General features: G+C 42.0%; 1 protein-coding gene and 1 pseudogene across 2 annotated transcripts in view; both read right to left on the reverse strand.

Annotated features, from left to right (window-relative positions):
* The window catches only part of KHDRBS1 (KH RNA binding domain containing, signal transduction associated 1), a 35538-nt gene extending 22556 nt beyond the window's left edge, over positions 1-12982 (reverse strand). Inside the window, exons 1-2 of one of the 2 annotated variants that reach the window (XR_005083093.2) lie at positions 12342-12982; positions 992-1116 (exon numbers count right to left, since the gene is read on the reverse strand). Coding sequence is in view for 1 of the 2 variants with exons in the window: in XM_037149393.2 (XP_037005288.1) it covers positions 992-1116; positions 12342-12723 (507 nt within the window). In the remaining variant the exon portion in view is untranslated. The remainder of the gene's footprint in view (positions 1-991; positions 1117-12341) is intronic. The other variant, XM_037149393.2, reaches the window with a different exon arrangement.
* A 2816-nt stretch (positions 12983-15798) lies between these two features.
* Positions 15799-15909, reverse strand: LOC119052529 (uncharacterized; annotated as a pseudogene).
* Between the last annotated feature and the right edge of the window lie 11603 nt (positions 15910-27512).

Below are 27512 nucleotides of genomic sequence, written 5' to 3' on the forward strand. Positions count from 1 at the left end.
CAGAATAGACATATGGCATCCTTTTTTAGTAAAAATTTTTTGGTAAACTAAATATAATGAATTGCTTTCCTGGAAAAAAGGAAAAAAGAAGAGGAGAAAGCACTTATTTAAAAGTGAAACTTTGAGCCCTGGCTGGTGTGAATGCTGGCCCGGTCCCTGGTTGGGGCATGCACCCATGTTTCTTTCGCACATTGATTTTTCTCTCCCTCTCATCCTCCCCCCACCCTCTCTAAAAATAAATAAATAAAATAAAATAAATTTTTAATTACTTTTTAAAAATTATTTTATTGTTGTTCAATTACAGTTGGCTGCATTTCCCCCTCACCCCAGCTAAAGCCACCTCCCTCCCTTCCTTCAACTCTTCCCTTTGGTTTTGTCCACGAATCTTTTATAATAGTTCCTGAACCCTCCCCCACACTGTCCCTTCCCCTCTCCCCTCTGGCTATTGTTTGATTGTTCTTAATTTCAATGTCTCTGGTTATATTTTGTTTGCTTTTTTTCTTTTGTTGATTATGTTCCAGTTAAATGTGTGATCATATGGGTATTTGTCCCTCATTGCCTAGTATTTAAAAATAAAATATTAAAAAATAAATAAAATATTTTTTAAAAAGACAGTTTAAAATAAAACTTTAAAAAAAATTAACTCTATCTCATCAAGGATTTATGTTATAATTTCCTTTATCTAGATTTCATGTTAATCTTTTGACAGAACAGCCCTTTAGGGTTCAGTTTTTTACTCTGACCTTAGAGCTAGAACAAACATTTGAGGATAAAACTTTCTGATAAATAAAAAGATGATCGCATTTCTTTTGGGTATAGCTATGCAATTAGTTATGGACTTACTGGTTTCAACTGCCAGAAACAAGTACATAAGTATGGAAGAGAAGCTTCACAGGCTTATGTTTCTGATGCATCATGATCTCTTAAGTCATTATCACAGCCTATAACTCACACATGTAAAGACAGAGACGTGATGGACTTTTTGCCCTACCTTGGGATACTGCTTGACAGGTATCAGTACCCGCTCCTTCAGCTTCATGTTCTTATGAGAAAATAAGTCCAAGTAATTTTCTTCATCATCCTTTTTTGAAAGCCCCTTCTGAATCTTCTCAATTTCTGAATAAACAAAACAGAATTTAATTAAGTTTTGTTCTGGTGAATAAAGGCAAATTTCCAAGTCTGTATAAAGCAAAAACATGAAGTACCATGTAATGACACCAAATGGTTCAGATGAATGTGCTAATTTCAGATAGTGACTAAAAGCACCAATGCTAAATGAAGTTGACTAGGAAAGCCAAAGCCTGCTTCTAGTAAGAGCAGCCTGCTCTGTCACCCCACCCCCATGTGAATGTCTCTACATAAGAAACATTCAAATGTTTCTTAGAATAAACAAATTCAACAGAACTAATAGGGAGAGGTGGGGGAAGGGGATAAATGACCTACAAAAAAAAAAAAAGTAATCTGCACTAAGAAAAAGTACGAAGTCATATCTTAATGAAGAAGTCAATAATTTATTTATTTTTAAATTTTAATTTATTAAGAGAGGGCAAGGGAGGGAGAAAGAGAGGTAGAGAAAGATTGATTGGTTGCCTCTCACATGCCCCCAACTAGGAACCTGGCTCTCAACCCAGACATATTCCCTGACTGGGAATCAAACCAGTAACCTTTTGATTCTCAGGCCAGTGCTCAACCCACTGAGCCACACCACACAGGACAAAATAAATCAATAATTTAAATATACAACAAAGCCCTTGCTGGATGGTTCAGTTGGTTGGAGCTCATCCTGTACACTGAAGGGTTGCAGGCGTGTACTGGAGGCAACCGATCAATCTCTCTCTCCCCCTTCCTCTCTAAAATCTTAAGAGCAGCCTGCTCTGTCACCCCACCCCCACGTGAATGTCTCTACATAAATGTCCTCAGGTGATTAAAATAACAACCACAATAAAAATATACAATAGAGAGTCCCGTTAAAATTCCACTGTGATAGTAACACTTTTAAATTTTTTTAAAATTATTGATTTGAGAGAGGGGTAGAGAAACAGATTTGTTGCTTCACTTATACATTCATTGGTTGATTCTTTTATGTGCCCTGACTGGGGACAGAACCCACAAACTTGGTGTGTCAGGATGATGCTCTAATCAACTGAGCTACCCAGACAGGGCAACAGTAGTATTTTGGGTAGTAGTGGTCATTAAGAGTCTGAAAGACCTGGTCTTTGCCACTCACTAGTTGTGTGAGCTTGGAAAAGGTATTGGAAAGTTCGCTCAGATTTTTAGTTTCCTCATTTATAATATAAAATGAAGGTGATATCTACTTCATGAGGTTGCTATAAAAACAGAGTAACATACATACACATGTTAATGAAAGTCCACTCCTTATGAAGATGTTTATAGTAGCTAGCCCAAATTCAATGTCCTAAAGGAAAAAAATGCACCAAGGTACTTTAATTCACAGATTAAGACAGTTTTATCAGGTAGAACACCTTAGCATCCAAAAATATTTCTTATCATTAGGGAATTTCATCTATCCATCCACCTATTGGAAGTGTTCTGAGTGCTTTCTAAAAAGAGGCAGAAGAAAGAAGAGATACAGGTATAATCAAGTATTAATCACTATGCGAGACTTACTAAGAGCGAGGCAGCTATCCTAAGTGTAGGCAACACACCATAACAAGTCAGATATGGTCCCTATCTTCACTATGTTTATGTAGCAAGGTCCCTAGGTAATGAAGTCAGCAATGAAGTATAGTTAACTGCTATGATTGGAATACTAGCAGAGATGGGGGCAAAGTGTGTAGATAATGAACAGCAACTAAAGGTTTTATAATCCACTGAGAACAGTCAATAAATTGATATTCCTAAAATCAGTGGAACATTCTAAGTAACAGAGTGTTCTCATATAACATTCCCACAGTGTTTCCACCTTTCATAATTCTAAGGCAAGGGGGAATCTCAAACTTCAGTATGCACCAGAATCACTTGGAAATCTTATACTGGATTGCTGGGTCCAAACCCCACTCTGGTGTTTGTGTTAGAAATTTGCAGTTCTAACAAGTGACCAGGTAATGTTGATGATATTGCTGGTCTAGGGACCACACTTTGAAAACCACTGGTTTAGGATAAAAATATACTACTTCAAAGACATTCTGCAAATGTATAATTTTAAGTTGTAAAAAATGTTTAGACTAAGTTCAGCTATAAAGTACACAGATAAAGGAAAGTTACTTTGACTTTAACAGACTTTGTTAAGAGTTCAGAATTTCAAATAGAAAGCTTTCCGTTTATTAAAAAGCCTAATTTTAGATGTTATAGTACACAGTAAGCTAAGTGACCTACTTCTGCCCGAGAGTACGTACTCCCTTGCTTTTTGACAAAACTGCTAATCGTATTCTAAGCATTCTTAACTACACATTTACTCCTATAAGAACTGTAAATGGCAGTGCTTTTCATACACTTATGTTTCATTGCTTGGAATAGAGAACAAATCTGACTTTTCAATTAACAGACTAAATGCTTCACTGAATATCTATTTGTTTGCTGTTTTGCTAGTGGTATATCCTAAACCTCCATCCTTTCCCACCTACTGCTAATGTTAACTTTTTGTAGTTACTAGTTTTGAGTTTCCCATCTCTGAATACATTTTTTCTTGAGTTTTCAGGCTGGAAAAGTGGGTACTCAGTTCTTAAAAGTTCTAATGCCACATTTTTGATATAAAACATCACTGAGGAGCTTCTACAAATGTGGAACAAATTACATACTTTATTTTATCTCTGTCCCTCAGTGTTTCTTAATTGCTATTGTTTAGTTAGGGCTTTCAGCTGTATTTTATACCACTTTCCAGAAGCTTTACTTGATTACTGCAAGATAAGATTCAAAGTCTATTAATCAGTTGTACTCTATCAGAATTGGGAGTACAAAACTAAATCTCGTAGCTTTGTTTATACACACTGTAATACACCTTGTGAATTTAGGGCTTCCTACAACATGCATCCATCTATATTTTGAATTAGATCTTAATCAGAATTGCTCTGTCCAATTTATCTCACAATTTTTAAAAGAATAATAAAGCATTTTTAGAGAACAGAAAAGAACAATGATTTAAATAAAACTGAGAATTGAAAAGAAAAGAATCAGAGCAGGTTAGCCTGGAAAGCAAAAGACAAAGGGGCAACCTGAGTCTCAAGAAGGGTCACCTTCCATGTTTGGAAGGGGAAGGACTGAACACTTACTCAATGCTTACTTCTTATAAAACATAGTACAAATATTACCTCGCTTGTCCTAAAAAATAACTCAGTTAAGTAGCTGGCACAATCTCCATTTTCAAATGGACAAAACGAACTCAGAGAAATTGATAAATCACAAAAGCTACTAAAGTACTAAAATTAAGGATTAAAACCCAGGTTATTTTAAACTCCAAAACTTATGCTTTTATTATTGCCTCTTAATGGGGGTGGGGTGGTGTGGTGTGGTGTGGTGTGGTGTGGTGTGGTGTGGTGTGGTGTGTGTGTGTCTCGGGGTGGAGGGATTTCTTTAAACAAGAAAAGCTTATTTTGTATAATCTGGGAGGTAACAGTTTATAATCTCAAATACTGTCATGCAGCTAAAGGCAATAAAAGAGCTCTGCAGGTGCCTCAGATGTTCAGTTTAGTTGCCTTATCCTTTTTTCTTTTTCAATTCTGTATTTCTCTCCTTAGCCTCATTTCTCTCAGAGAACTAGGAGTAGGATGTAATTGGGGGGAGGGGGTCAAGGAGAAGCTCCCTAAAAACGGCTTACCCTCAGGCAAAAGTTCTTTCTAGACAACCTTTTTGAAACTAACTCCTTTAAATGATCTGGGCCTCTGGAGACCTTAATGTCCCAAGAGTCAAAGAAAAGGAAAGCTAAGGTGTAAACAACAGAAAGGTGACCCATCTGTTTCCTTGCCAGACACTTTCAATAATCATATCCAATGTCTGCTATGTGTCAGGAATTTTGTGTTGTTTCATTTTGTCTTTTTAACCAGGATTATCCCCATTTAACAACTGGACAAACCTGGGCTCAGAAGTTATGTAACTTGTCCAAGATCACAAAACTAGTGACAAAGCAGGTACTTAAACCCATGTCACTCCTTGTATCAGTCAGAGCAAATTCAACTAATCTTGTGGCATTTCCTTTATTCTTTTACTAGAACTTAATCTTTCCATTTTTGGTAGCTCTTAAGGATGAGAATTTTTTTAAAGTATGTTTCAAAAGAAAGAGCAGTTTTGAAGCTAGACATAACTGGGGTTCATTCCCATCTCTGCTACAAGCCTGGTATGTGACATTCTTAGTCTTCCCTTCTTACTTCTAAAGAGGATTATGGCTTATCGCCTATGGCCTCCCAGATCTTTTATGGCACAATTTAGAGGTTAGGGTTATTTTTCTAGAAAAAATTTTCAAGGTAATTGTCAATTTATGTGTAGTTGTAACATATGAGATCTCATATACAGTTCCCCCAGCTTTCTCCATAACATTTTGCATATCTATAATACAATATCATAATCAGAAAATTAACATTAATACTACCTGTTGACTTTATTCAGTTTTACATGCCACTTTTTTTTACAGTTTTATGTGCACTGATTTGGGTGTGGCTTCAGTTTTATGCAATTTAATCAAATTCATGTAACCACCACCACCGTCAAGGTACAGTTCAGTTCCACCATGAGGATCCTCCGAGCTACACTTTCATAGCTATCGTCCCCTCCCTCCATTTCTTCCTCACCACTGGCAATCACTAATCTGTTCTTCATCTTATCGTCTTTTCAAGAATGTTAAACTAGTGGAATTACAGAGTATGTAACCTTTTGTTACTGTTTTTCACTCAGCATAATTCTCTTGAGACATACACAAATTCCTGCATTCATCAATAGTTCATTTCTTTTTATTACTGGGTAGTATTTCATGGTATGCTGTATCATGGTTTAACTATTCACGTATTGGAGACATGTGGTTTTAGTTTTTACCCAATGTGATTAGCTGCTATGAACATTCATGTATAAGTATTATATGAACCTAAGTTTTAATAGCTTTGGAATAAATGCCCAAGAGTACAATTGCTGGGTGGTATACATGTTTAATTTTGTAAAAAACTGCTTTATGAGATATATACAAGGTCTGTCTAGAAAGTATCCAGCCCATGTACTTTGAAAAATAGAGACATTTATTAAAGGAGATACGATGCCTCAATCCCCTTCAAAGTACCTTGGGACCTCACACAGTTCTCCCAATCACCATCAGCTGCCCTGTTGTATTTCCCTGAATCTCATCAATGGTCTGAAATCTCTTCCCTGTCAAAGGTAATTTTAGTTTTGGGAAAAGCCAGAAGTCGAGGACACCAAATCTGAACTGTAGGGGTCTGAGTCACCTGGGTGATTTAAGGTTTTGCCAAAAAACTGCGTGAGATGTGATGTATGAGTGGGCTGCTGTTGTGATGAAGTTGCCTATCACCAGTTGCCCATAGCCATGCCTTCTGAATCATCCAAATAGTTTCTGTGGAGGAATGTTCAAGCTTCACAGAAAATCTGATGCAGATTTGTTGCTCTACTCAACCATTCTGAATGCAATGGCCACACAGTACACATGCTCACTCAATGGAGTCTACCACCCCCCACTGACCAGTACAGTGAAGTCATCATGTGTGCAATGCAGTCCACTCTCCTTGGCTGCCAGGTTGCCTCAATGTCGCGCAAACCATTCCCATTTTATTAACAACAGTTGGACTTTTTCAGGACAGGTGTTGTATACTAACAACATTTTGCTTAATCTTACCAATACATGTTCTACAAAAATAGTATTGTACTGTATGTAGCCTTATGGGATTTACTTTTTCACGTAATATGAGATCTCCAAGATTTCTCCACATTGTTGCATGGAGATGTTCTTTTCATTTTCATTGCTATATAACTACCTCATTTTGAAAATCTCATTATCCAATCAACAGCGAAATAAGTTGTACCATTTTGTGAAGAAGGTGCACCATTTTATGAATGAAGCATTCACGTTCAAGTTTCTTTGGGCAAATTCTTAGGAATAAAGTTGCTAAATTTTAAGGAATTTGAATGTTCAACTTTCAAATAAAATGCCCAACTGTTACTCAAAGTAGTTGTACCAATTCACACTCCCACCAGCAATGTTTCAGTTCCTTCTAATCTCACATCCTCCCAAGCCCTTAGTCTTGTTTGACTTAATTTTTTGTCAATGTAGCAGGTTTTCATCTTTCCTGTCTCCAAAATTTTTCTCATTTATCATTATGAACTCTTTAAACGTTACTTTATATTCACCATGTCAAGTTGAAAACATAAATTTAGTTAGAATTAGCTTGAAAAATGCAAAAAATCAACACATTAATTTAAAAATTTTGCCATCTTGGCCTGGCTGGTGTGGCTCAGTGGATTGTTGGCCTGTGAATCACAGAGTTGCCGGTTCGATTCTAAGTCCATTCACATGCCTGGGTTGTGGGCTAGGTTCCCCCACCCCCGGGGCGCGGGGGCGGGAGGCTAATGAGAGGCACCCAAATGTTGATGTTTCTCTCCCTCTCTTTCTCCCTTCCTTCCCCACTCTCTAGAAATGAATAAATAAATATTAAAAAATAATAAAATAAAAATTCTGTCATTTTTTAACACTATTTCTTCTTCCCTTCCTCCACACTCCCCCCTTCAGGACATATTTCTCTTTTTATTCAGATCTTTCTTTATCGCCTTCAATAAAGTTTTAAGTTGGCAATGTGATCACAATGTTCCTCACCCTTAATATTAAGATTAAAAATTCTTTCTGCCTCACAGAATGGCCAGGAGAGTGAAATTATGAGTAGAACATCTCATGGCACATGTTAAATGCTCCATAAAGGTTAAATATCATTGTTTGTTATGATCACATATATTTTGAACTGATTTTTATTGCTTATCTCATGACATTTGATACTATTCTAAAAATGAGGCCATTTTGCCCTGGCTGGTATGGCTCAGTGGACGAAGTGCTGGCCTGAGAACCCAGGGGTCGCTAGTTCGATTCCCAGTCAGGGCACATGCCTGGTTGGAGGCCAGGTCCCCAGCTGGGGGCATGCAAGAGGTAGCCACACACTAAAGTTTCTCTCCTTCTCTTTCTCCCCTTATTCCCCTCTCTCTAAAAATAAATTAAAAAAGTAAAAATGAGACCACTTTGTCAATTCAAATTGGCCAGTGCTGGTAGATCAGAAACCTACTTATTTGTGTATCTTTATCTTGTAAATTAGTTACAACACAGACCACTTTTCTAGGTAAACAATCATGATGTTGTGAATAGTGATAACTTCTGCCTTTCTTTCCTAATATTTATACTTATACCTGTAGTTGACCTATAATTTCTTTGCAATTCCACTTCCTGGTTTAAATAGGTCTTCTAGCCCTGTATAATGCAATGGGTGTATCTACGTATGTTTCTATAGCATACTGTAAGTGAAACAAAGGAGTTAACTATTTTGAAGTTCCAACAGACTGTACATGTTCCCTACTGACTGCTTTTGGAAGACAGATTTCTAAGTATCCTTTCAAGATCTTCTGGGGATTGTTCATCTATTTAAATGTTTACTTATTCCTGAGTTATTTATACTAACACACTTATCTAATTGTAGAAAGCAGAAAAATAGTGATACACTTGAAAGTACTGTATGTTTATTATGTTAAGTATGTAACACAAATGGTAAGTTATTTTTGTTTCAGAAAACAAGTATGGGCACAGAGTCCTTGCATCTGCAAATGCATTTAATTGTCATCACAGTTAAATATCAATTTTGCTAATATAGAAGTCTATACTCAAAACCCAAATCCCTTAGAATTAATTGTGTTGATATTTTTCTATCACACAATAAATTATCCATCCATCAAATATTTAGTAAGAGGCCACTCTGTGTGATGCTCTTCAAGGAACAGGAGACATAGTGGTAAACAAAGCAGACAAAAGATCCCTATGGTGGTGGAGCTGACATTCTAGCTGTGAAGGAGAAGGGGGGATCAACACACACATAACTACAATATACGATACATCGGCTGCTGCTAAGTGCAAAATAAAGTAAAAGGACAGGGAGAGCTATGTGAATGAAAAGGGAAGAGCGATCTGGCCCTTGTGGCAACTCTTTGGAAATGGGCAGAGGTGCCTCCAACTAAGATAAGCGTTAGGCGCTGATCTGTAGGCTTCCTTTTTCTATATCTTGGCCTTGTCATCTTCATTGTCCTGTTAGCTAGCACTGTGATGCATTCAAATGGGTTTTATAGTATTTTGCCCAAGTATTTTTTCAAGTACAATTTGTTGAAGGTAATATAAGAGAGACAGAGAGGCTTAGGTGTGTGGATCCAGACTCTGACTGACTTCAAACCCTAGTTATGCTGTTTACTAATTTTGTTAGCTTGGGCAATTTAATCTCTGTATGCATGTCTCCCTCATCTGTAAAAGTGAGGATAATAAGAGTAACTTCCTCATAAAATTGTTCTGAAAATTAAATATTTGATGTTACATGCTCAGACCAGTACCTGGCACAATGTTATCTTTTTCTCACACATAATCAGAGCTTAAATACTGCTGTTTCGTCTTCTCAGTCTCATACTTCCTTGTAGCCACTGGTTACCTTACTACAATCCTTTTCCTAGATCATTCAAAAATAACTTAAGCCCTGGCTGGTGTAGCTCAGTGGATTGAGCGCGGGCCTGTGAACCAGACAATCGAGGTTCGATTCCCAGTCAGGGCATATGCCTGGGTTGCAGACCAGTTCCCTGCAGGCAGGCCAGTTCCCAGCAGGGGACACACGAAAGGCAACCATACATTGATGTTTCTCTCCCTCTCTCCTTCCCTTCCCCTCTAAAGATAAATAAATAAAATATTTAAAAAAAAAATAACTTAAAAGCTGAGTCCAACATATATCAAGATTTACTCATGCTAAGAAATATACTGGGTTGGCCAAAAAGTCCATTTAGTTTTTTCCACATTTTTCATTTATACCAACTACTTTATTGATTTGGGTATTTTGAGTATGTTGGCTATCTCCTGTATAGTATATTTATTGTTCTTAATTAATGTCTTGATTTGATCACTATCAATTTTAACTAGTCCACCCAACAATGAAGCATTGTCCAGCAAATCTCTGGCATGAAACTTTGCAAACCACTTTTAACACATTCAACTGGTCACAGCACCTTCTCCACACACTGCAAAAACCTTTTGTTTCAGTTGCTTTTTTATCTTTCTTGAAATAATAAAGCATATTTTCTTCCATCTTCAATATTAAAATGGCTACACAAAAATTCACCAATTTTGGTTGTTTTTTTTTAAATGTATGCTGATATGACAGCTGTCACAATACAATCTAATAAAACTGTTTCGAATGAAGTTAAAGACAACTAAGTGCTACTAAAGCCATCTTAAGGGAAAAAACAGAATGAACTTTTTGGCCAACCCAATATTATCTAATGATTACAGGTCAAAGAACACTATGCTTATGCTTTGATACATTATTTAATCCTTACAGTTCACCATCCTACTTTACAGTTGAGGTTAGTGAGGTTCAGAATGTTTCCTAAGAGCATGTAACTAAGGATCAGAATTTTGAGCCCAAACCAACGATTTCAAGTCCTAAAGTTTGTTATTTTAGTCTCACAAATTTTACTTGGATTAAGTAAAGATTTGAGGAAATAAAAATGAAGACTACCAGGTAAACCTTTACCACTTAGTCTGACATTCATTCCTAAATCCGGATGTAGTTGCTTTCAATCCAAACACCTGGTGTTTGCTATATGCAAGACAGTATGAGAAATATAAACATAAAAGAACTCGTTACTCTCAAAACGCTTGCCTGAAGAACACAACAGTATGTTCTTTAAACAATCCAGCTGTGTTACAGACCAGCAAAGCACTGAATTGAAAATGTAAGCACTTTATTTTTTGAAAAATACATTTTATTGATTATGCCATTACAGTTGTTCTATTTCCACCCCATTCCCCTCCACCCTGCACCCCCCCACCACTCCCCTCCTTTAGTTTATGACCACATGTCAAGTTCTGTAGATTCTATATTCCCCTACTATTCTTGCCTTCTCCCCTATCTATTTTCTACCTACCGTCTATGCTTGAAAATGTAAGCACTTTAAATGTTTTTATTCTTGACCACCGCATACTTTATTCTTTTTAAAGACCCCCTTGCCAGTTAATGATGGGAGATAGAGAACAACACAACAAAAAACATTTTTATAACAATCTGTCCATTTATATCAACCTTGCCAGAATCCAACTACTGAGTGCAATATTGAAGGCCGAAAATTTTTACTTAATAAAATTTCGGTATCATAAGAAATACTTACTAAAACAATGTTTCAATTAGAAGTGATGGCAAAGGAGAGAGTTTTAGGGAGAAATCAGAGCGACTAGGTAATTGGCTAGTAAAGAGCAGTAAAGGAGCGCTAGCCTACCGACTACAGAGAACAAAGACGACTATTTCTAATCTATTTCACTACTGAAGCAAAAAGAAAAAAATCAGAAAGACCAAGCCTTTCAGGTACAAGCATCGTACAACTTCCTCAATTTCTGTCCATCTCGTTGGAGAATGTCATGCAACCAATCACCGTTTACCGCTCTCTACTCAATTTCACTGTGTCTAGGGTCATCTTTCCCTTTCTTGAACGATGCTGAACACACTCTGTAAAATAAAAGGGTCCAACCTTCCGACTCTGTAACAATTAGTTTATGTGTCAAAGTCAGAAATCTGATTTGAAAAACCTTAAGTGTCGATTCCCACAGGTTGCTCCTGCCTTGGAGGAACTTAAGCTCCAGTTACCTCTGAAGTCCGACTCGGCACCAGCGACGCGGCGCGCTGGACAGGGCACTCCGGCCTCACCCCATCTCACCTCCGCCCCCCCTCCCGGAGTCCCTCCCCGCTTGGAATGTCTTCACCTCCCACACTCTCAGTTGAGGCGCCTACCGCTACCAACAGTCAAAGGAGCTTTCTCTCTGCGGGAAGGGGGAGATAAAGGTTCATTTCTCGAAGACTCTCGGAGCGCGGGGCAGCTGCAGAAGGTGGGAGAGGAAAGGTCGGCAAGGGGGCGGGGAGCTTCGCACTATCCATCACCATCTTTGCGCTAAGAGATCGCCCAAGTCGGCTCCGGGCCTCCACTGCAGCCTAGACATCCTCCGGCCACGACGGAACTAGGAAACTTAAGCTCCCGAAGATGAGGATGAGAAGAGAAGGGGAGATCACGACTGCCTCGGTCCCCGAGGGGCGGGAAGCGAGAGAAACAAAGCCGCTACCACCCAGGCTCTCGGGTGGCCGGGCAACCCAGAAGGACCCAGGAGGCCGGCTTACCTGCCGTCAGCAGCTGCATGGCGTGAGTGAAGGACGGGTCGAGCGAGTCCTTCTCTGCCATGAGTTCGGGCAGGTACTTGTTCTCCGGCTCCATCTTGACGGAGGCAGTGGCTGAAGGGGGCAGCAGCGGGGTCGGCGCCGGACCGCCCACTGTCGCGTCGGGACCCGTGGCCGAGGGCGGCAGTAGCGGTGGCGGCTGCGTGGCGGGCGAAGCCCGGGCCGCCCCCCGGGACCCTCCTCCGCCTCCCCGGGACCGGTGAGGCAGCGGTGGCTGCCGAGACGGCGCCTGACGCACTGAGGGGTGGGCACCTGAGGGGTCCATGGAGCCGCTGCGGCCCGAGGACCGACTCATGCGCGCGGCGGGGTCGTCCCGGCGCTGCATCGGAAAGGATGTGCGATCGATGATAGAGAAAGCGACGCGGCGGCGGCGGAGGCCCGAGCGGCAGTTGGCGGAGGTGGGAGAGCCGGAGCGACGGCCACCGAAGCCGACCCGAGCGACCCAGCGAAAGAGAGCACCGGAAATGAGGCGGCGCGCGTGCGCATCCAAGTCTCGGCGCCGCCCTTGGGTCTCTCCGCGGAGAACAAAGTCCCCAGTCGTACCACAGCGCCTGCGCACTGCCGTGGAGGCCTAAGTAATAGTTTCTCCGTTCTCCTCTTTCCTCTGGGCCAAGCAGGCTAGAGCATTGTGCGCGTGCGCGGATGGCCGCGGGCTTCGTTCGTTTTCTTTTCCACGTGACTCAGCCCTAGCGGGACACGTGTCTCCTCCCACAGTGCGCGGAGGGGGCGGGGGCTGTGGAATGTCTTTGTCTGCGAGCGGGCCTGCGGAGTGTGGGGCGGGAGACCTGTTACTCGCGGGGCCACGCCCCCTCCAACGGCCGAGCGGGAGAGTGGGGCTATGCTCAACGCGGAGGTGGGGGTGGTCATTGAAATATGGAAATATTAGGAGATTGGCGTCGGGGATGCGGAGGTGGAGGGTGCGGGGGAGGGGGGCAAGAAGGAAGAAGTGAGGTTGTCTGGGCTAGAAGAGAGGGTGGACAGAGACTGCCTAAACCGGCAGAGGGGAAGAGACAGGGCACTGGGGAGGGTTGGAGAAGGGACCTCTGAAGGAGGGCCTGACGCAGGGATGAGGGGTGCAGATGGGGAAGGGAAGCTTGGAGGAAGAAATTGAGGAAGGACGCGACAGTGGAAAGACTGAAGGCTATTGGATGATTTGAACTAAGATTCTTCCGCCAAAAAAGTAGTGTAGAGGCAGGTCCTTACTTAATGATGGCTTCATTGTTAGGGTGACTCCTACTGATGTGAGTGCTAATCCTCCTGTTTATGTTGGGCTCTTCACAGTGGTTTATATTCCAAACTTGCTCAGAGAGACCCTTGCCTTTGCTCTCGAGGCCAAGGTGTATAGGGGGCAGACTTCCACATTTCCTCATTCTTGGGTGCTGTTATGCACAAATTCACAAACGCGGTGCCTTCTCTAACCTTTCCTTCCACAGATTTTTGCTTCCTCCATTCAAAGCATTCCCATCCATTTCCCTTTTGAATCAGTTTCTCAAAACGCCCACGCTTTTCAAAAGTGTTTCTGAAAATTGTCTTCTGAGTGCCTGGGAAGTTGATTTTTGAACCTGAAACTTAAGCGTCTTCAACTAGGAAATAATTAAGATCTGGCTACCTTTTTGTGGGTAGAGGAGAGAAATCACTCACAGAAATTAGAGGAAAATAAAAATAACTCCATAATTTATCTTATGTATATTATACAGATATCTATCCAGTGTCTGGTGCAGTACTCTGAGGTCACAAAAGTAGTTTATAGTGAAGTAGGAGAATAAAAATGTTTTAAATAATTGTTATGAAAATATGTAATGTGACAAGCGCCAAGAGATAAGCAAATATTAGGTGAGATAGGAGTTCAAAGTATAAGATAGATTTCAGACGGGGGAAATGAGTTCCAGGGAAAGGTACGTGTGAATAAATGAGCAGAAGTAAGATTGTCAGAGATGCTTTTAAGAATGGGAATAATCTAGTTGCAGCTGTGAAGTAGTAGGTGGGTTGGGACAGCAAATGCAGGAAGGGAAAAGGGGCAAGGAGATTTATAACTCTCTTCCAATTCATCTCCGTTGCTGGCCTTGAAAATTCTGCCTGGGTGGTGGTGTGACAAATGGCTAAAGTGTCCTTGCTCTGTAATGAGATGCCTAGATGGAAGTACCGCGAGCTGGGCCTAATAAAACTTTGATAAAGAAGTGTCTGAGAAGGAGATGGGTAGTGGTATCCGCGGGTTTCAGGACCAGAATCAACAGTCTTACAGGATGGCTGCCAAATCTTTATTACTTTCACTGAAGGTTGTTGCGTGGAGGGGAGGTTTGAGCCCTCTTTCTGCTGAGACACACGAACGGTCGGTAACCCTTGGAGCAGTGGTTGTGCAGCAGCAGAGGTCGTACCTGCTACATGGTGCCCCAGCTTTGCACTGGGGAGGGAGGTTGGAGGGGGTGGGGGTGGGGAACCCTCTGTGGAAGTAGGGAAGAGTAATTAATTCCAGTCTGGAGTTCACTTTGTGTTGACACAGAATGCTGCTTCAGGCTCTCCTGAAGGTGTCAACGGTATGGCCTTGTGAAAACACTGACTTTGGAGTGAGGCGGACAAATTCCAGTCCAGCTATGTCTTGTCCGTGCTGTGTCATTGGGAAAACCACAACCTCTCTGAGCCTTAGTTTCCTCCTCCATAAAGTGGAGGTAATAACACCTACATTGCACTATTGTGTACATTAACGAATACCAGTGTAAACCTCCTGACAGTGAGGCTTTGTAAGCAGAAGTGATAATCATTGTTATGCCATTCAGAGCTGAATAAAAGAGTTTTGGGTGCTCATGTGGTCTGCGAATGTGAAAGACCTTGCTCTCTAATCTCTCTTGCTTTCACTGATGCTGGCTAGACTTTGTTTTGGAGCAGGGAGTTTCCATAAAGACTAAGTTTCTTTTATCCTATTCCTTCCATAACCCAGTTACTATGGTAAAGGGTGCAGGAGTTAGGGCTGAAGCTCGCTTGCTCACCCTCTGCTTCCTCCTCCTAGATAAAACAGGACTCAACAATAGCTACCTCAGGGCTGATAGGATTAAAAGAGGAAGCGTCTGTGAAGCACTCAACACAGGTGCTGGCAATTAGTAGGTGCTTGGTAAGTGATAGAGGCCATTGTTATTACTACACACACACACACACACACACACACACACGAACACGCATCGAGGACCTTATTTTAGACTTTCACTTTCAAGTGAGTCCCTAATGTGTAGGCTGGGAAGGATGGAAGTTTGCCTGATCACCAGAGATCCGCCTCTCCTGCTTTGCAGCCAGTTCCCAGGAGAAGGGCTCTGGGCCTGGGCAGGAGAGTTTCTCTAGCAAGAGTAGTTCATCTGTCCAATCTTGAACACCTACTTGGTGCCAAATATGTGGAGGCTGGAGATGGATACAGGGAGACCGAGATTCAACATTTTAAAGTGTTTTTCTTAGATTTTTTAATTAGCAATAGTCACGCCTCGGATAAACTTCATTGGCTACGATACTGTCACTGTGCAAAGCTGTTTTTCTTAGATTTTTAAAAAATTTTATTTATCTTTGGAAGGGAAGGGAAGGAGAGAAATATCAATGTGTGGTTGCTTCTGGTGCATCCCCTGCTGGGATCTGGCCCCTGCTGGGAACTGGCCTCCAGCCCAGGCATGTGCCCTGACAGGGAATTGAACCTCGATGTTTTGGTTCGCAGGCCCGTGCTCAATCCACTGAGCTACACTAGCCAGGGCTGTTTTTCTTAGATTTTTAATTACAAAAATATATACTTTTAGCTCTAAGAAAAACCCATCAATAATAAAGGTGTAAAGTGAAAAGTAAAATTTCCCCCCAAACCTTGCCCATTCACTTCACTGACATTCTTTAAAGATACTATTTAGTGGTTGCTTGTGTAGGCTTCCAGACATTTTAACACATCTGTGTGCAAGTCTATCCTTTTTGTTTTAAACACAAACTGTAGCATTCTATACAAACAGTTTTTGGCTTATTTTTAAATAAAATATTCTGGTCACCTTTCCTTGTCAGTATGTACGAGTATAAATCTATTTCATTTTTTTTCCATGGTTGCATAGTATTACATTGAACTCTCTTAACCAGTTCACTTTTTTAAAAAAGTGATCTAAAGTGATTTTACTTTTATTTCCTTCACTTTAAGCCAATCATGAAATTTTGTGATGATTCACTCGCAGGTGCAGAAGGGAGGTGATGTTAAGGCTCCTCAGGCTGTGGTCTACATAGCCTGAGGAGGTGCAGGCAGGGCAGGCCTCACTGGGGTACCTGGAGGAGCACGGTTGTCTGGCCAGCAGGCAGGTAATGTTCCAAAAATATCAGAGCTGGTATGTGATGTCCTCTATGGCTTCCAGCTTGTGCAGCTCAATTTGGCCATCAACTGCAGTAGCAAGTGAGTTTGCCATCAGCTACTTCCGTTCTGAACTCTGCATGAATTCCCCAGCCACACATTCTTAATCTCCTCACTTCTGATAGAAATATAGGTTGATTTTAGCTTTTCAGTATTGCAGACCATACTGCAAATGGACATCACCATACAGAACATCTTTGTGCATAATATCAATATATTAATAGGATAATTCCTAGAAATGGCATACAGGCTGCTCCAAGCAGCAGGGGGGCAGCATCCCCTTCTCCCACCTCCTCATCAGTTCTGGGCACTATTTTCCCATCTGTTTAGTCTTCAACAATGTGGTAGCTGAAATGGCATGAGATTCAACATGCAGTAAGAGAGTTCATGCCCTCAAGGAGCTTACTGTTTGGTGAAGGAGACAAATATGTAAACCAAGAGTTACTGTGTAGCAGTGTGAAAAGTGTTATAATAGAGCACTGTACAAATTGTTGTGAGAATGCACAAGAAGAAGTGACTGACCAATTGCTGTCATAAATTAGGGAAGTTGGATCTTTGAGAAGTTGCCAGGTGGTGTGCAGGAATGGAAGGAGGGGCACATTTAAATGTTGAGAGTTCAGACTTCTGGGCAAGATGGAGGCATAGGTGGAAACACTGTGCCTCCTCACACAACCAAGCTTAAAGAGAACAAAATTTTAGTAACAGAAATGCAGCCAGAACACAGAAAATTGAACTGTATGGAAATCTGACAACAATAAACCGTTCATCCAGAACAGTAAGAGGGGCAGAGTCAGTGACGGAGCAGGGTCAGGCAGGAAAGATCATCCAGACAGACCCAGGAGTGCAGGAAGTGCAGGGTGAGCAGGTGCTTGGTGGGTCCCAGGCGTGGGATGGCAATGGGCGGACCCAGTGAGAGTGCAAGGCGGCTGGCTGACCACGGTCACACATTTGCACACAGATAAACCAAGCAAAGGAGTGAGCAGTGAGACAGCCCGTTCAGGCCAGGGCTTCGGCAACAGGAATTAAAGTCTGAAAGCACCAGTTGGAAAGACTTTCAGGGTCGAGGTGCGAGGAGAAGCTCCCAGGCTCACAGAGAGGTTTTTTGAGAGATCCATAGGGTCCTGGAGGGTGCACAAGCCCACACACCCAGGAGCCGGCACCAGAAGGGCCCAATTTGCTTGCGGGAAGCAGCAGAGGGGACAGAGGTCTGAGAGAGCAGAGCAAACCCCATTGCCCCCTCTCTGACCCTGCCCCCACATACAGCATCACAACCCAGCAGCCTGGGTTGCCTCACCCTGGTGAACACCTAAGGCTCCGCCCTTCATACATAACAGGCGAGACCTGATCAAAACATTATGGCTCAGGAAGAAGAGCTCAAAGCCCCAGAGTCAATAAATCTAAGCAACCAAGAAATAGCTAACTTTTCAGATGCACAGTTCAAAACACTGGTGATCAGGATGCTCACAGAACTGGTTGAGTTTAGTCACAAATTAGAGGAACAAATGAAGGCTAAACTAATTGAAATGAAGGGAAATGCACAGGAAACCAATAGTGATGGAAAGGAATCTGAGGCTCAAAATCAAGGGAGTGGGCCAGAAGGAAGAAAAAAATGACCAAACAGAAAAGGATGAAGAAACAAGAATTCAAAAAAATGAGGAGAGGCTTAGGAACCTCCAGGACATCTTTAAACGCTCCAACATCCAAATTATAGGGGTACCAGAAGGGGAAGAGAAACAGCCACGAGTGGAAAACTTATTTGAACAAATAATAGAGGAGAATTTCCCCAATCTGGCAAAGGAAATAGACTTCCAGGAAATCCAGGAAGCTCAGAGAGTCCCAAAGAATGTGGACCCAAGAAGGAACACACCAAGGCACATCATCATTATATTAGCCAAGATTAAAATGAACCAGAGAATCCTAGAAGCAGCAAGAGCTAAGGGGACAGTCGCCTACAAAGGAGTTCCCATCAGACTGTCAGCTGGTTTCTCAAAAGACACCTTCCAGGCAAGAACGGGCTGGAAAGAAGTATTCCAAGTCATGAAATCCAAAGACCTACATCCAAGATTGATCTATCCAGCAAAGCTTTCATTTAGAATGGAAGGGCAGATAAAGTGCATCTCAGATAAGGTCAAGTTCAAGGAATTCATCATCACCAAGCCCTTATTATATGAAATGTTAAAGGGACTTACCTAAGAAAAAGAAGATAAAAAAGATGAACAGTGAAAGGGCAGCAAACTCACAGTTATTAACAACCACACCTAAAACAAAAGCAAACTAAGAGGACAGCTAGATCAGGAGCAGAACCATAGAAATGGAGATCCCATGGAGGGTTAGCAACAGGGGAGTGGGAGGAGGAGAAGGGGGAAGAAGGTACAGACAATAAGTAGCATAGACGGTAGGTAGAAAATAGACAGGGGGAGGGCAAGAATAGTAGGAGAAATATAGAATCTAAAGAACCTGAGACACGTGGACATAAACTAAAGGGGGGGATGGTGGGGGAGGGGTGTGCAGGGTGGAGGGGAATGAAGGGGAGGAATAGGACAACTGTAATGGCATAATCAAAATATATTTTTTTAAAAAGAAAAAAACTAATGTTGGGAGTTCAGCAGAGCTTGGTCCTGTGCCTGTACTCCCTCCTCCAGCTCAGGGCTCTGGAATATATTTATTTATTTATTGATTTTTAAGATTTTATTTATTTTCAGAGAGGGGAGAAGGGAGGGAGAAAAAAAAGGAGAGAAAGATTGATATGTGAGAGAAACATCAATTGGTTGCCTCTTCCTCACCCCCAGCTGGGGACCTGGCCTGTCACCAGGCATGCACCTGAAAGGGAATTGAACCAGAGACCTTCTGGTTTGCAGAAGGGTGCTCAATCCACTGAGCCACACCAGTCGGGTAAGAGCTCTGGAATTTAGGTCTCTAGCTCAAACTTCCCAGTTCCAAATCCAGACAACCAAGTGCATCCCTCGTTATCCCCATTTAGGTATCCCATTTAAGTTTAGAGGCCCTTCAAACTCAGTGTGTACCTAACAGAACTCAATTTACAGCCACTAGCAGTGCTCCTTCAGGGCACAGATGACTTAATGTAGCTCATGGCTTGGGAGAAGCTTCTTTTTCAGGACCCAGGCCTGTTCCATCTTCTTGAAAGCACCCAGACCAGCAAAACTTAAGGAGGTATTCACATTCAAGGCCATTCTCCTTGCTTGCCTCAGTCTAGTCATGGGCTGCTCTTAGCAGTCCCACAGGAGACACCTTTGGTGGTAGTGGTGGGGAGGGACGGAGAGGATCCGAGCTGGGTTGGTGTGCCCCAGTGCTTTGTCCTGTAGCCTCACGGGAAAACTCCCTAGTTCTGTCCCAAAAATACTGGAAGGGGAATTTGCAGGGGCAATAACAGGAACTCAGGGTGATGAGTGTTCATGTGGGTTTTTTGACTCCCCAGGCTGGCAATCCTGCGTGATATTTGGATTATAGTAACCTTTTTTTCCCTCTGTCCTGCCAACCAGAAGGTGAATAGCTGGCTATAGGAAGGAAACATTTCTGCCTTTGTATATACAGAGACTGGAAATGAGCAAGCATTGTAAATATAGCAAACTAATTAAACCCTTATTCTCCCTGTTGTCTTTACCTCTGACCTGCTCCTCGTTCAGTGTCCCCCATTCTAGGAACAGTACCCCCAATTCATTGCATAGTTGGAAATCTGGGATTCAGCCTTCTCTCTACTGCCTCACCACTCTATCCCTGCCACATACAATGCATGACTAAATCCTATTGTTGTTCACTTCATGAATATTGTAAATTCCATCTATATTTCTCTATTTCCACTACCTCTGAGTCCCATCTGAGCTGCCATAATGCTCACCCGAACCTCTGAATTTCTGCGACCTCTGAACTGGCCCCCTGCTTCTACTCCTGCTTTGATACCCTTTCGCTGTTTCCCACCCAGCAGCCAGTGTAATATTTTCAAAATGCAAATCTGATCCTGTCTGTCCACCTGTCTGTTTCTCCTACACACACACACACACACACACACATACACACCCCTTGTTAAACCTTTTCAGTGACTTCCCATTACCCTTAGGATAAAGACCAGAACCCTTGTCATGTCTGACTGAGCCCTGCCTGCCTGGCTAGCCCTGCCCAGCTTTCCTGCCTCATCTTCATGTCATTCTCCTTAGTTCCTGTCTTGGCAACCCTGGACTTCTTCAGTTCCTCAAACAAGCTAGACTCCTGCCTCCCCCAGACCACACACTTTCTGGTTCCTTTGCCTAAAACTCCAATCACTGCTCCCCTCTCCCTAACCCAGCCCCTGCCTGCCCCAGTGGCTCTTTTCCTTCTACTGTAATTCCTGCACATCCTTCAGATACAGAATACGAAAATGTCTCTTTTTCAGGGGAGCCTTCCCAGATCCCCAGGGCAGGTCAAGCTTAGCTCTCCTTATTATGTGCTCTCATGGCTCATTCTTAACACCTGTCACATTTTAAATTTGCTTCTTTGTGTCATTAGTTGAGATGACATTGTCACTAGAGTAGAGAAGGAAACCAGGGGCTCATAGGCCATATTTGGCCTGCGTATATGTTTTAATTGGCCTGGCTAATTTAAAAAAATGGAAATAGTTGCTAGCACTTAAACACTGGGAAATTCAACATTTTAAACAAATTCTGTTTTTCTTGAAACGTCAGATGTTTTAGGAACCCTGGCTTCATATTTGTCCAAGCAATTAGCTTCTGCCTTCGGAGGGCACTGCCTCTGACTCCCCAGGCATTTCTGCTATCAGCCTACTCTCCAAGTCGAGTTAGTGGCTCAGTTCTAGGGGGAGCCTTCTGGTGGCGGAATGGGAGAAGAGATTGGAGTGGGTGGGGAAGGGCCGTGGCAGCTGGAGGAACCATTCAAGGAAGGGAGAGAAGAGAGTTCACATTCAAGTTGGGAGACACCTAGACCCAAGAGATACTACAGCTGGACTTAGGCCCAGGGTTGGGGTGGGGGAGAGGAATACGTGTCAGTATCTGGTGCTCCTCTTCCACCATTAGAAGCTTGGTTTGGCCTAAAGAGAAGTAAAAACAAAATGGGAAATGTGCTGCAATTCTGACCGACCTAGCAGTAAGTGATTGGAAACTTTGGAATTTTAGTAAGATAAATGTTGTTCTTCTAGGCTCACCCTTGCCCTCCCCATGTCTCAGAAAAATTGAAGATGAATAAGAAAGATCATGGTCCTTACAGTAGAGGAAATTGACAGTCTTGTGGGAGAAGAAGACATTTAATAACTAAATACATAATATGTGGTAGATAATGGAATTGAATCTGTTCATTCAACAAATATATTTTGAACATCTACCCTGTACCAGATACTGTGCTAGGTGCTGAGGATATAGTCATGAAGAAGACAGATGCGGTCTCTGCCCTCATAGAATTTATTCGTAGGCTGTTTGGGAGATCACAGGATGATGGAATTAATACCAAAGGAGGTTTACATCCATGGGAATTCTGGAAGGCAAACATTTGAGCTGGACCTGGAAGGAAGAAAAAGTTTTGTTAGGGCTTGGGTTGGAACATAGAAGAGTTTTTTTTTTATTTATTGATTCTGAGAGAGAGAGAGAGAGAGAGACAGACAGACAGACACTGTGACTTGTTGTTGCACTTATTTACACATTCATTGGTTGATTCTTGTGTGTGCCCTGACCAGAGATGGAACCTGCAACCTTAGTGTATTGGGGCGACACTGTAATGAATGGCAATACCTGGCCAAGGAAAGGTTTGTTCTAAACAGAAGTAAAAACAGGATGCATGAGATGTTTAGGGAATAGTGAAGTATTAGGTTGGAGTGATTATTTTTAGAAGAGAAGGGAGCAAATTGTTTAGACTCTAAATTGGTTTTTAACCTAAATACCATTGTATTTTTTTTAGATAGAAATTGAAGCCTCTAAAATAGAACTATTTCAAAAGTAACTAAACTGAGAAAGCAGTTCACAGGTGAAGCATTGTTGCCCCAGTGTATAAAGTTTCATCGTAAAACAAGGCAATGCTTTTAAATCAACACAGAGCTCCAGAATTTACATGTTCAAATGAGAGGTTTCTGGATTCCTTTTTTCAAATTATCTTCAGAGCCCAGAGTCCATTGTTCAGACTATTATTAAAGGTGATAAACTTTTTATTCTTGAGGGTAAATTTAATTTTAGAAAACAAATAATTCAGAGCCAAAGTTAGTGAATAAGGTAGAAATCAAGTGGTGGAGAAAAAAGAATTAGGCGTGACTACTGACTAGTAAATCTGATTTTCTTGTATAACTTTGAAAGTGATCCCAAAGTCAGTTCTCAAAGATGAGGTCCCCAAATAGTTTTGAGCAATGGTGGCCCTGGCAGAATAAGGGTAGACACAGTCACCCAAATCCACTACTTCAAGGACAGCATTTGTTTCAGCCAGGTGTGCATCCCTAAATTCATTCACTCAGTAAATTTATTTTAAAGATTTTTAAAAATTTATCTTTAGAGGGGAAGAGAAGGAGAGAGGGAGAGAAATATCAATGTATGGTTGCCTTTCGTGCATCCCCTGCTGGGAACTGGCCTGCAACCCAGGCATGTGCCCTGACTGGGAATGGAACTGCGATTGTCTGGTTTGCAGGCCCGCGCTCAATCCACTGAGCTACACCAGCCAGGGCACACTCGGTAAATATTTATTAAATACCCAATCGATGCCAGGCATTGTTTTGGGTATTGAGGTAAGTGGTGAACAAAAGAGGGTCCCTGCTGTTGTGCTGCTTTCTAAATAGAGGAGACAGGTAATCACCACGTAAACTAACAGGGTCGAACTAGGTTTTAGCAAGACCATAGAGCAAGATGTTGTGATAGAGTGACTGAGGAGGGGTGCGGTTGGATTGGGTAGGGTAGTCCAGGAGAGTCTCTCTGAGGGAGAAACAGCCGGCCGTGGCAGAGGCTGGAGGAAGAGCTACCTGGGGGAAAAAGGAGCCCCGAGGGCAGGGCCCCCAAGTCAGGAACTGGTTGAACGAATTCCAGGAACAAACCAAGGCCATGTGGCTGGAGGATGAAGTGAGCACAGGGTTGGTTATAGAAGTGAGATGGGTGAGGTAGGTAGGGTCAGAATCCAGGGTGGCCATGCAGGCTGCTGCAGCTTTTCTCTGGCTGTTGTATAGAAACTGGGGGAAGAACAGAAGCACAAAGACTGATTAAGAGACTATTACAGTAAATATTCAACAAGTACTTCTTGAACATCTATGTACCAGGAAGTGTGCTAGATGTTAGGGACATAATGGTGAATAAGATGTGGGTTCCTGTTCTCAGGTTGCTGATGACAGTGGGTGGGGATACAGGCAACTCGAGTGGCACCTGCATAGCAGTGTGGTAAATGGTAGAATGAGCATGAGTACAAGGTGTTAGAAGAGTACAGAGGAGCCCGGGCTGGGTAGGTCAGTTGGTTGGAGCGTTGTCCTGATGTGCAAGGGTTGCGGGTTTGATCCCTGGTCAGGGCACATACAAGAAGCAACGAATCAGTGCATCAGTAAGTGGAACAACAGCCCTGACAGGTGTGGCTTGGTTGGTTGGGCATCGTCCTGCAAAGGGAAAGGTGGCTTGTTCAATTCCTGGCAGGGCACGTGCCTGGGCCTCTCTCTCTTCTTCCCCCTCCCTCCTTCCCTTCCTGTCTCTCTCTCTCTAATAAATAAATAAAATAAAATAGTACAGAGGAGGGTCACCAGTCTGGGAGGGTTAAGCTTGCTTCTTGGAGGAGGTGTCTTTTAAGCCGAACTTGAAGGACCTCAGAAATTAGCCAGGTGAAGGGCTATAAAAGGACATCCAGGCACTGAGAGGAGCTAGAAAGGAGCAAGAATTTGATGAGTTTGAGGACCTGCTAGTAGTTCAGCATGGCTGGATCTTAGATATATATATATATCCTATAAAAAAGAAATTAGCCTTAAGTTAAAAAAAAGTTTGCAGCCCTGGGGGTAGCTCGGTGGATTGAGTGCCAGCCTGCAAACCAAGGGGTCACTGGTTTGATTCCCAGTCAGGGCACATGCCTGAGTTGCAGGCTGGGTCCCCAGTGAGGGCAACCACACATTGATGTTTCTCTGCCTCTCTTTCTTCCTCCCTTCCCCTCTCTTTAAAAAGAAATAAATAAACTCTTAAAAAAAGTAAGTCTCAAGTTTGCATAGGAAAGGCATTCAAAGGTTTTTCAGCAGCTGAATGACATGGTTCAGGGGCCTTTACAACTCTCAAATTCCTCTCTCCTCAAACCAGTCTTAATAATAATCTGTTGAGCGGTAGCTTTGAACCTGGTATTATACCCAGTATTTAAAAAGAACGTGCTGTCGAATACCTCTATTCTCCCCTAACTAGATGAAAAGAAACAGAGGAGGGAAGAAAAATCACTACTCTCGGAGTAAGAGAAAAGACCTACCTGCCCGGGAAACTGCCCGAGACCACTTAGTAGGTCCCACCACCTGAGAAGCTACAGCCATGGGTACGGTGTAGAGAACAAACTTGGGGCCTGTTTGTAGCTTCCTTGTGGACTCTGGAAGAATCCCATTCATCAAAGAAAGGGACCAGTCAGTCCATTCTACGTTCTAATGAGCTGACCCATTAGTTTTGTCCCTGACCTCTAGGGTAGCTGTGTATAAAGCGGATTCCATATTAGAACAGTTGGTCTGTGTAGTGGTTCACTACCTGTGCAATCAGCCTTTTTCCTGAGACAAGCTTACTGGGGCACTTAAGACTGTCAGATACCTTTTTAAAAAAAGATTTTATTTATTTTATTTTTAGAGAGAGGGGAAGGGTGGGAGAAAGAGAGGGAGAGAAACATCAAATGGTTGCTTATCACATGCCCCCAACTGGGCACCTGGCCTGTAACTCAGGCTTGTGCTCTGACCTGGAATTGAACTGGTGACCTTTTGGTTGGCAAGCCCACGCTCAGTCTACTGAGCCACACCAGCCAGGGCTCAGATACCTTTTTTGATAGGATAGGCCACTTCTGCTTCTTTCCACAATGCATTCCTTACTAGGGATTTGGAGCCACAGTAATAATAAATAATAATAGCCAACACCAACATGTGTTCAGTTTATTTAATTTTCAAACAGTCCTATGAGGCTATTAATGTTATTCCTATTGTATAGTTGAAAAAATAAAAGCACAGGGAGGCTAAGTCCATTACTTGAATTTACCAGGGATTAAACCCAGGTAGTCTGACTCAATAGCCCAAATTTTTTAATTCTATGCCATAAGTGTGAATGATTTCAGGCCATAAAGACAAAAAACAACAACCACAAACCCCTAAAATTATATAAACTGGTAAATTTTGGAATCTAGTTCTTTAAAATTGGGCATCATTATACTGAATTCAGTGATTAGACAATGGTATTAATACAATGGCTACAAAAAACACTTACAACCCATAAAAGCAGGATTTCATTGTACCATGAAATTGATCTAAATGCATTAATTTGTTCTCAAACTATTACAATATTAAGGTGCTATGAAAAAGCTCATGTTAAGCAATTGTGCTGCTTTCTTAATGTTTATCAAGTATTTTTAAATTTTCTTTTGTTGGGGGAGGGAACATTGGGGAATAATCCAACGTTCTCAAAAAACAGTCTAAAGGAAATTAAGGTTGGGGTCTTTTTCTCTTGGTAAATTTCCCTATTACAAACAGAAACTTCCAAAATTTTTCATTCAATTTAGAGCCCAGTGTCTATAATCCCTAGCACATAATAACTACTGCAAGTCATAATTATTAATGTTTTTTTAAGATTTTTAAAATTATGATTTACTTATCTTTAGAAGGGAAGGGAAGGAGAGAGGGAGAGAAATATCAATGTATGGTTGCCTCTTGTGGGTCCCCTGCTGGGAACTGGCCTGCAACCCAGGCATGTGCCCTGACTGAAAATGGAACTGCGATACTCTGGTTCCCAGGCCCACGCTCAATCCACTGAGCTACACCAGCCAGGGCATTAACGTTTTTAAGAATTCAGCATATGATGTGCTCTGTGTAAGCCTTTCAGTCTAAAAGAAAGGACTATAGTTATGCCCACTTTACAAAGAGGAAGAAACCAAGGCTCAGAGAGTTTAGATCATTTTCCCAGATCACCTAAGTGTTTAATTAAGGTTTGGAACCCAGTGTTGTTTGATATCAAAGTCTAAGCTCTAAAAGTACCAATAGTTGTGGGGATTTGTTGTAAGACATACTTATTTAAATGTATGGGAATGGTTATTATAATGACAGTGTTTCTCCTGCAGTTTTGAACAAGTCAGACTCTTCATTCCACAACACTCCTCCGTTTAAGTTATCAGATCGAAATATGAACTAGGAAGCATTAGAGGCTTTTATCTTTTGTTCTTGACTTCAACACAGGGCCCACTTGACACTTTGTTGATGTGTTACAGAGCATATTACACTTTGTGAATGCCACAGAAGTAGCAGGTTGTTATTAGCAATGGTTCTTAGTAGAAGATCTAAAACGTTTCTGTGAAAATGGCTGGTAAGACATAGTGGACACATTCTCCACTAGATGGGGTAAGGCAACGAGAGCTGAGATATGAATGATAATTAGGCATCAAATAGCATAGCAAAAGCCAAGTATCTCAGGTGGGGTCTGCTTGCAGAACCTAAGAAGATCATTATAGAACAAGAGTGGTTTTTATTTCCTTGGTTTTGTCTGTTTTAGTGATGAAAATGCAAGGTGTTCTCAAATAACCAAAATATCTTTTTCATGGAGAGATGGTAAAGCCATCAGCAAAAACTTCCGATTCAGATGTCACACCGT

Source organism: Artibeus jamaicensis, unplaced genomic scaffold (assembly GCF_021234435.1).
Source record: "Artibeus jamaicensis isolate MK-2021 breed Jamaican fruit bat unplaced genomic scaffold, CSHL_Jam_final scaffold_847, whole genome shotgun sequence".
NCBI classification, from domain to species: Eukaryota; Metazoa; Chordata; class Mammalia; order Chiroptera; family Phyllostomidae; genus Artibeus; species Artibeus jamaicensis.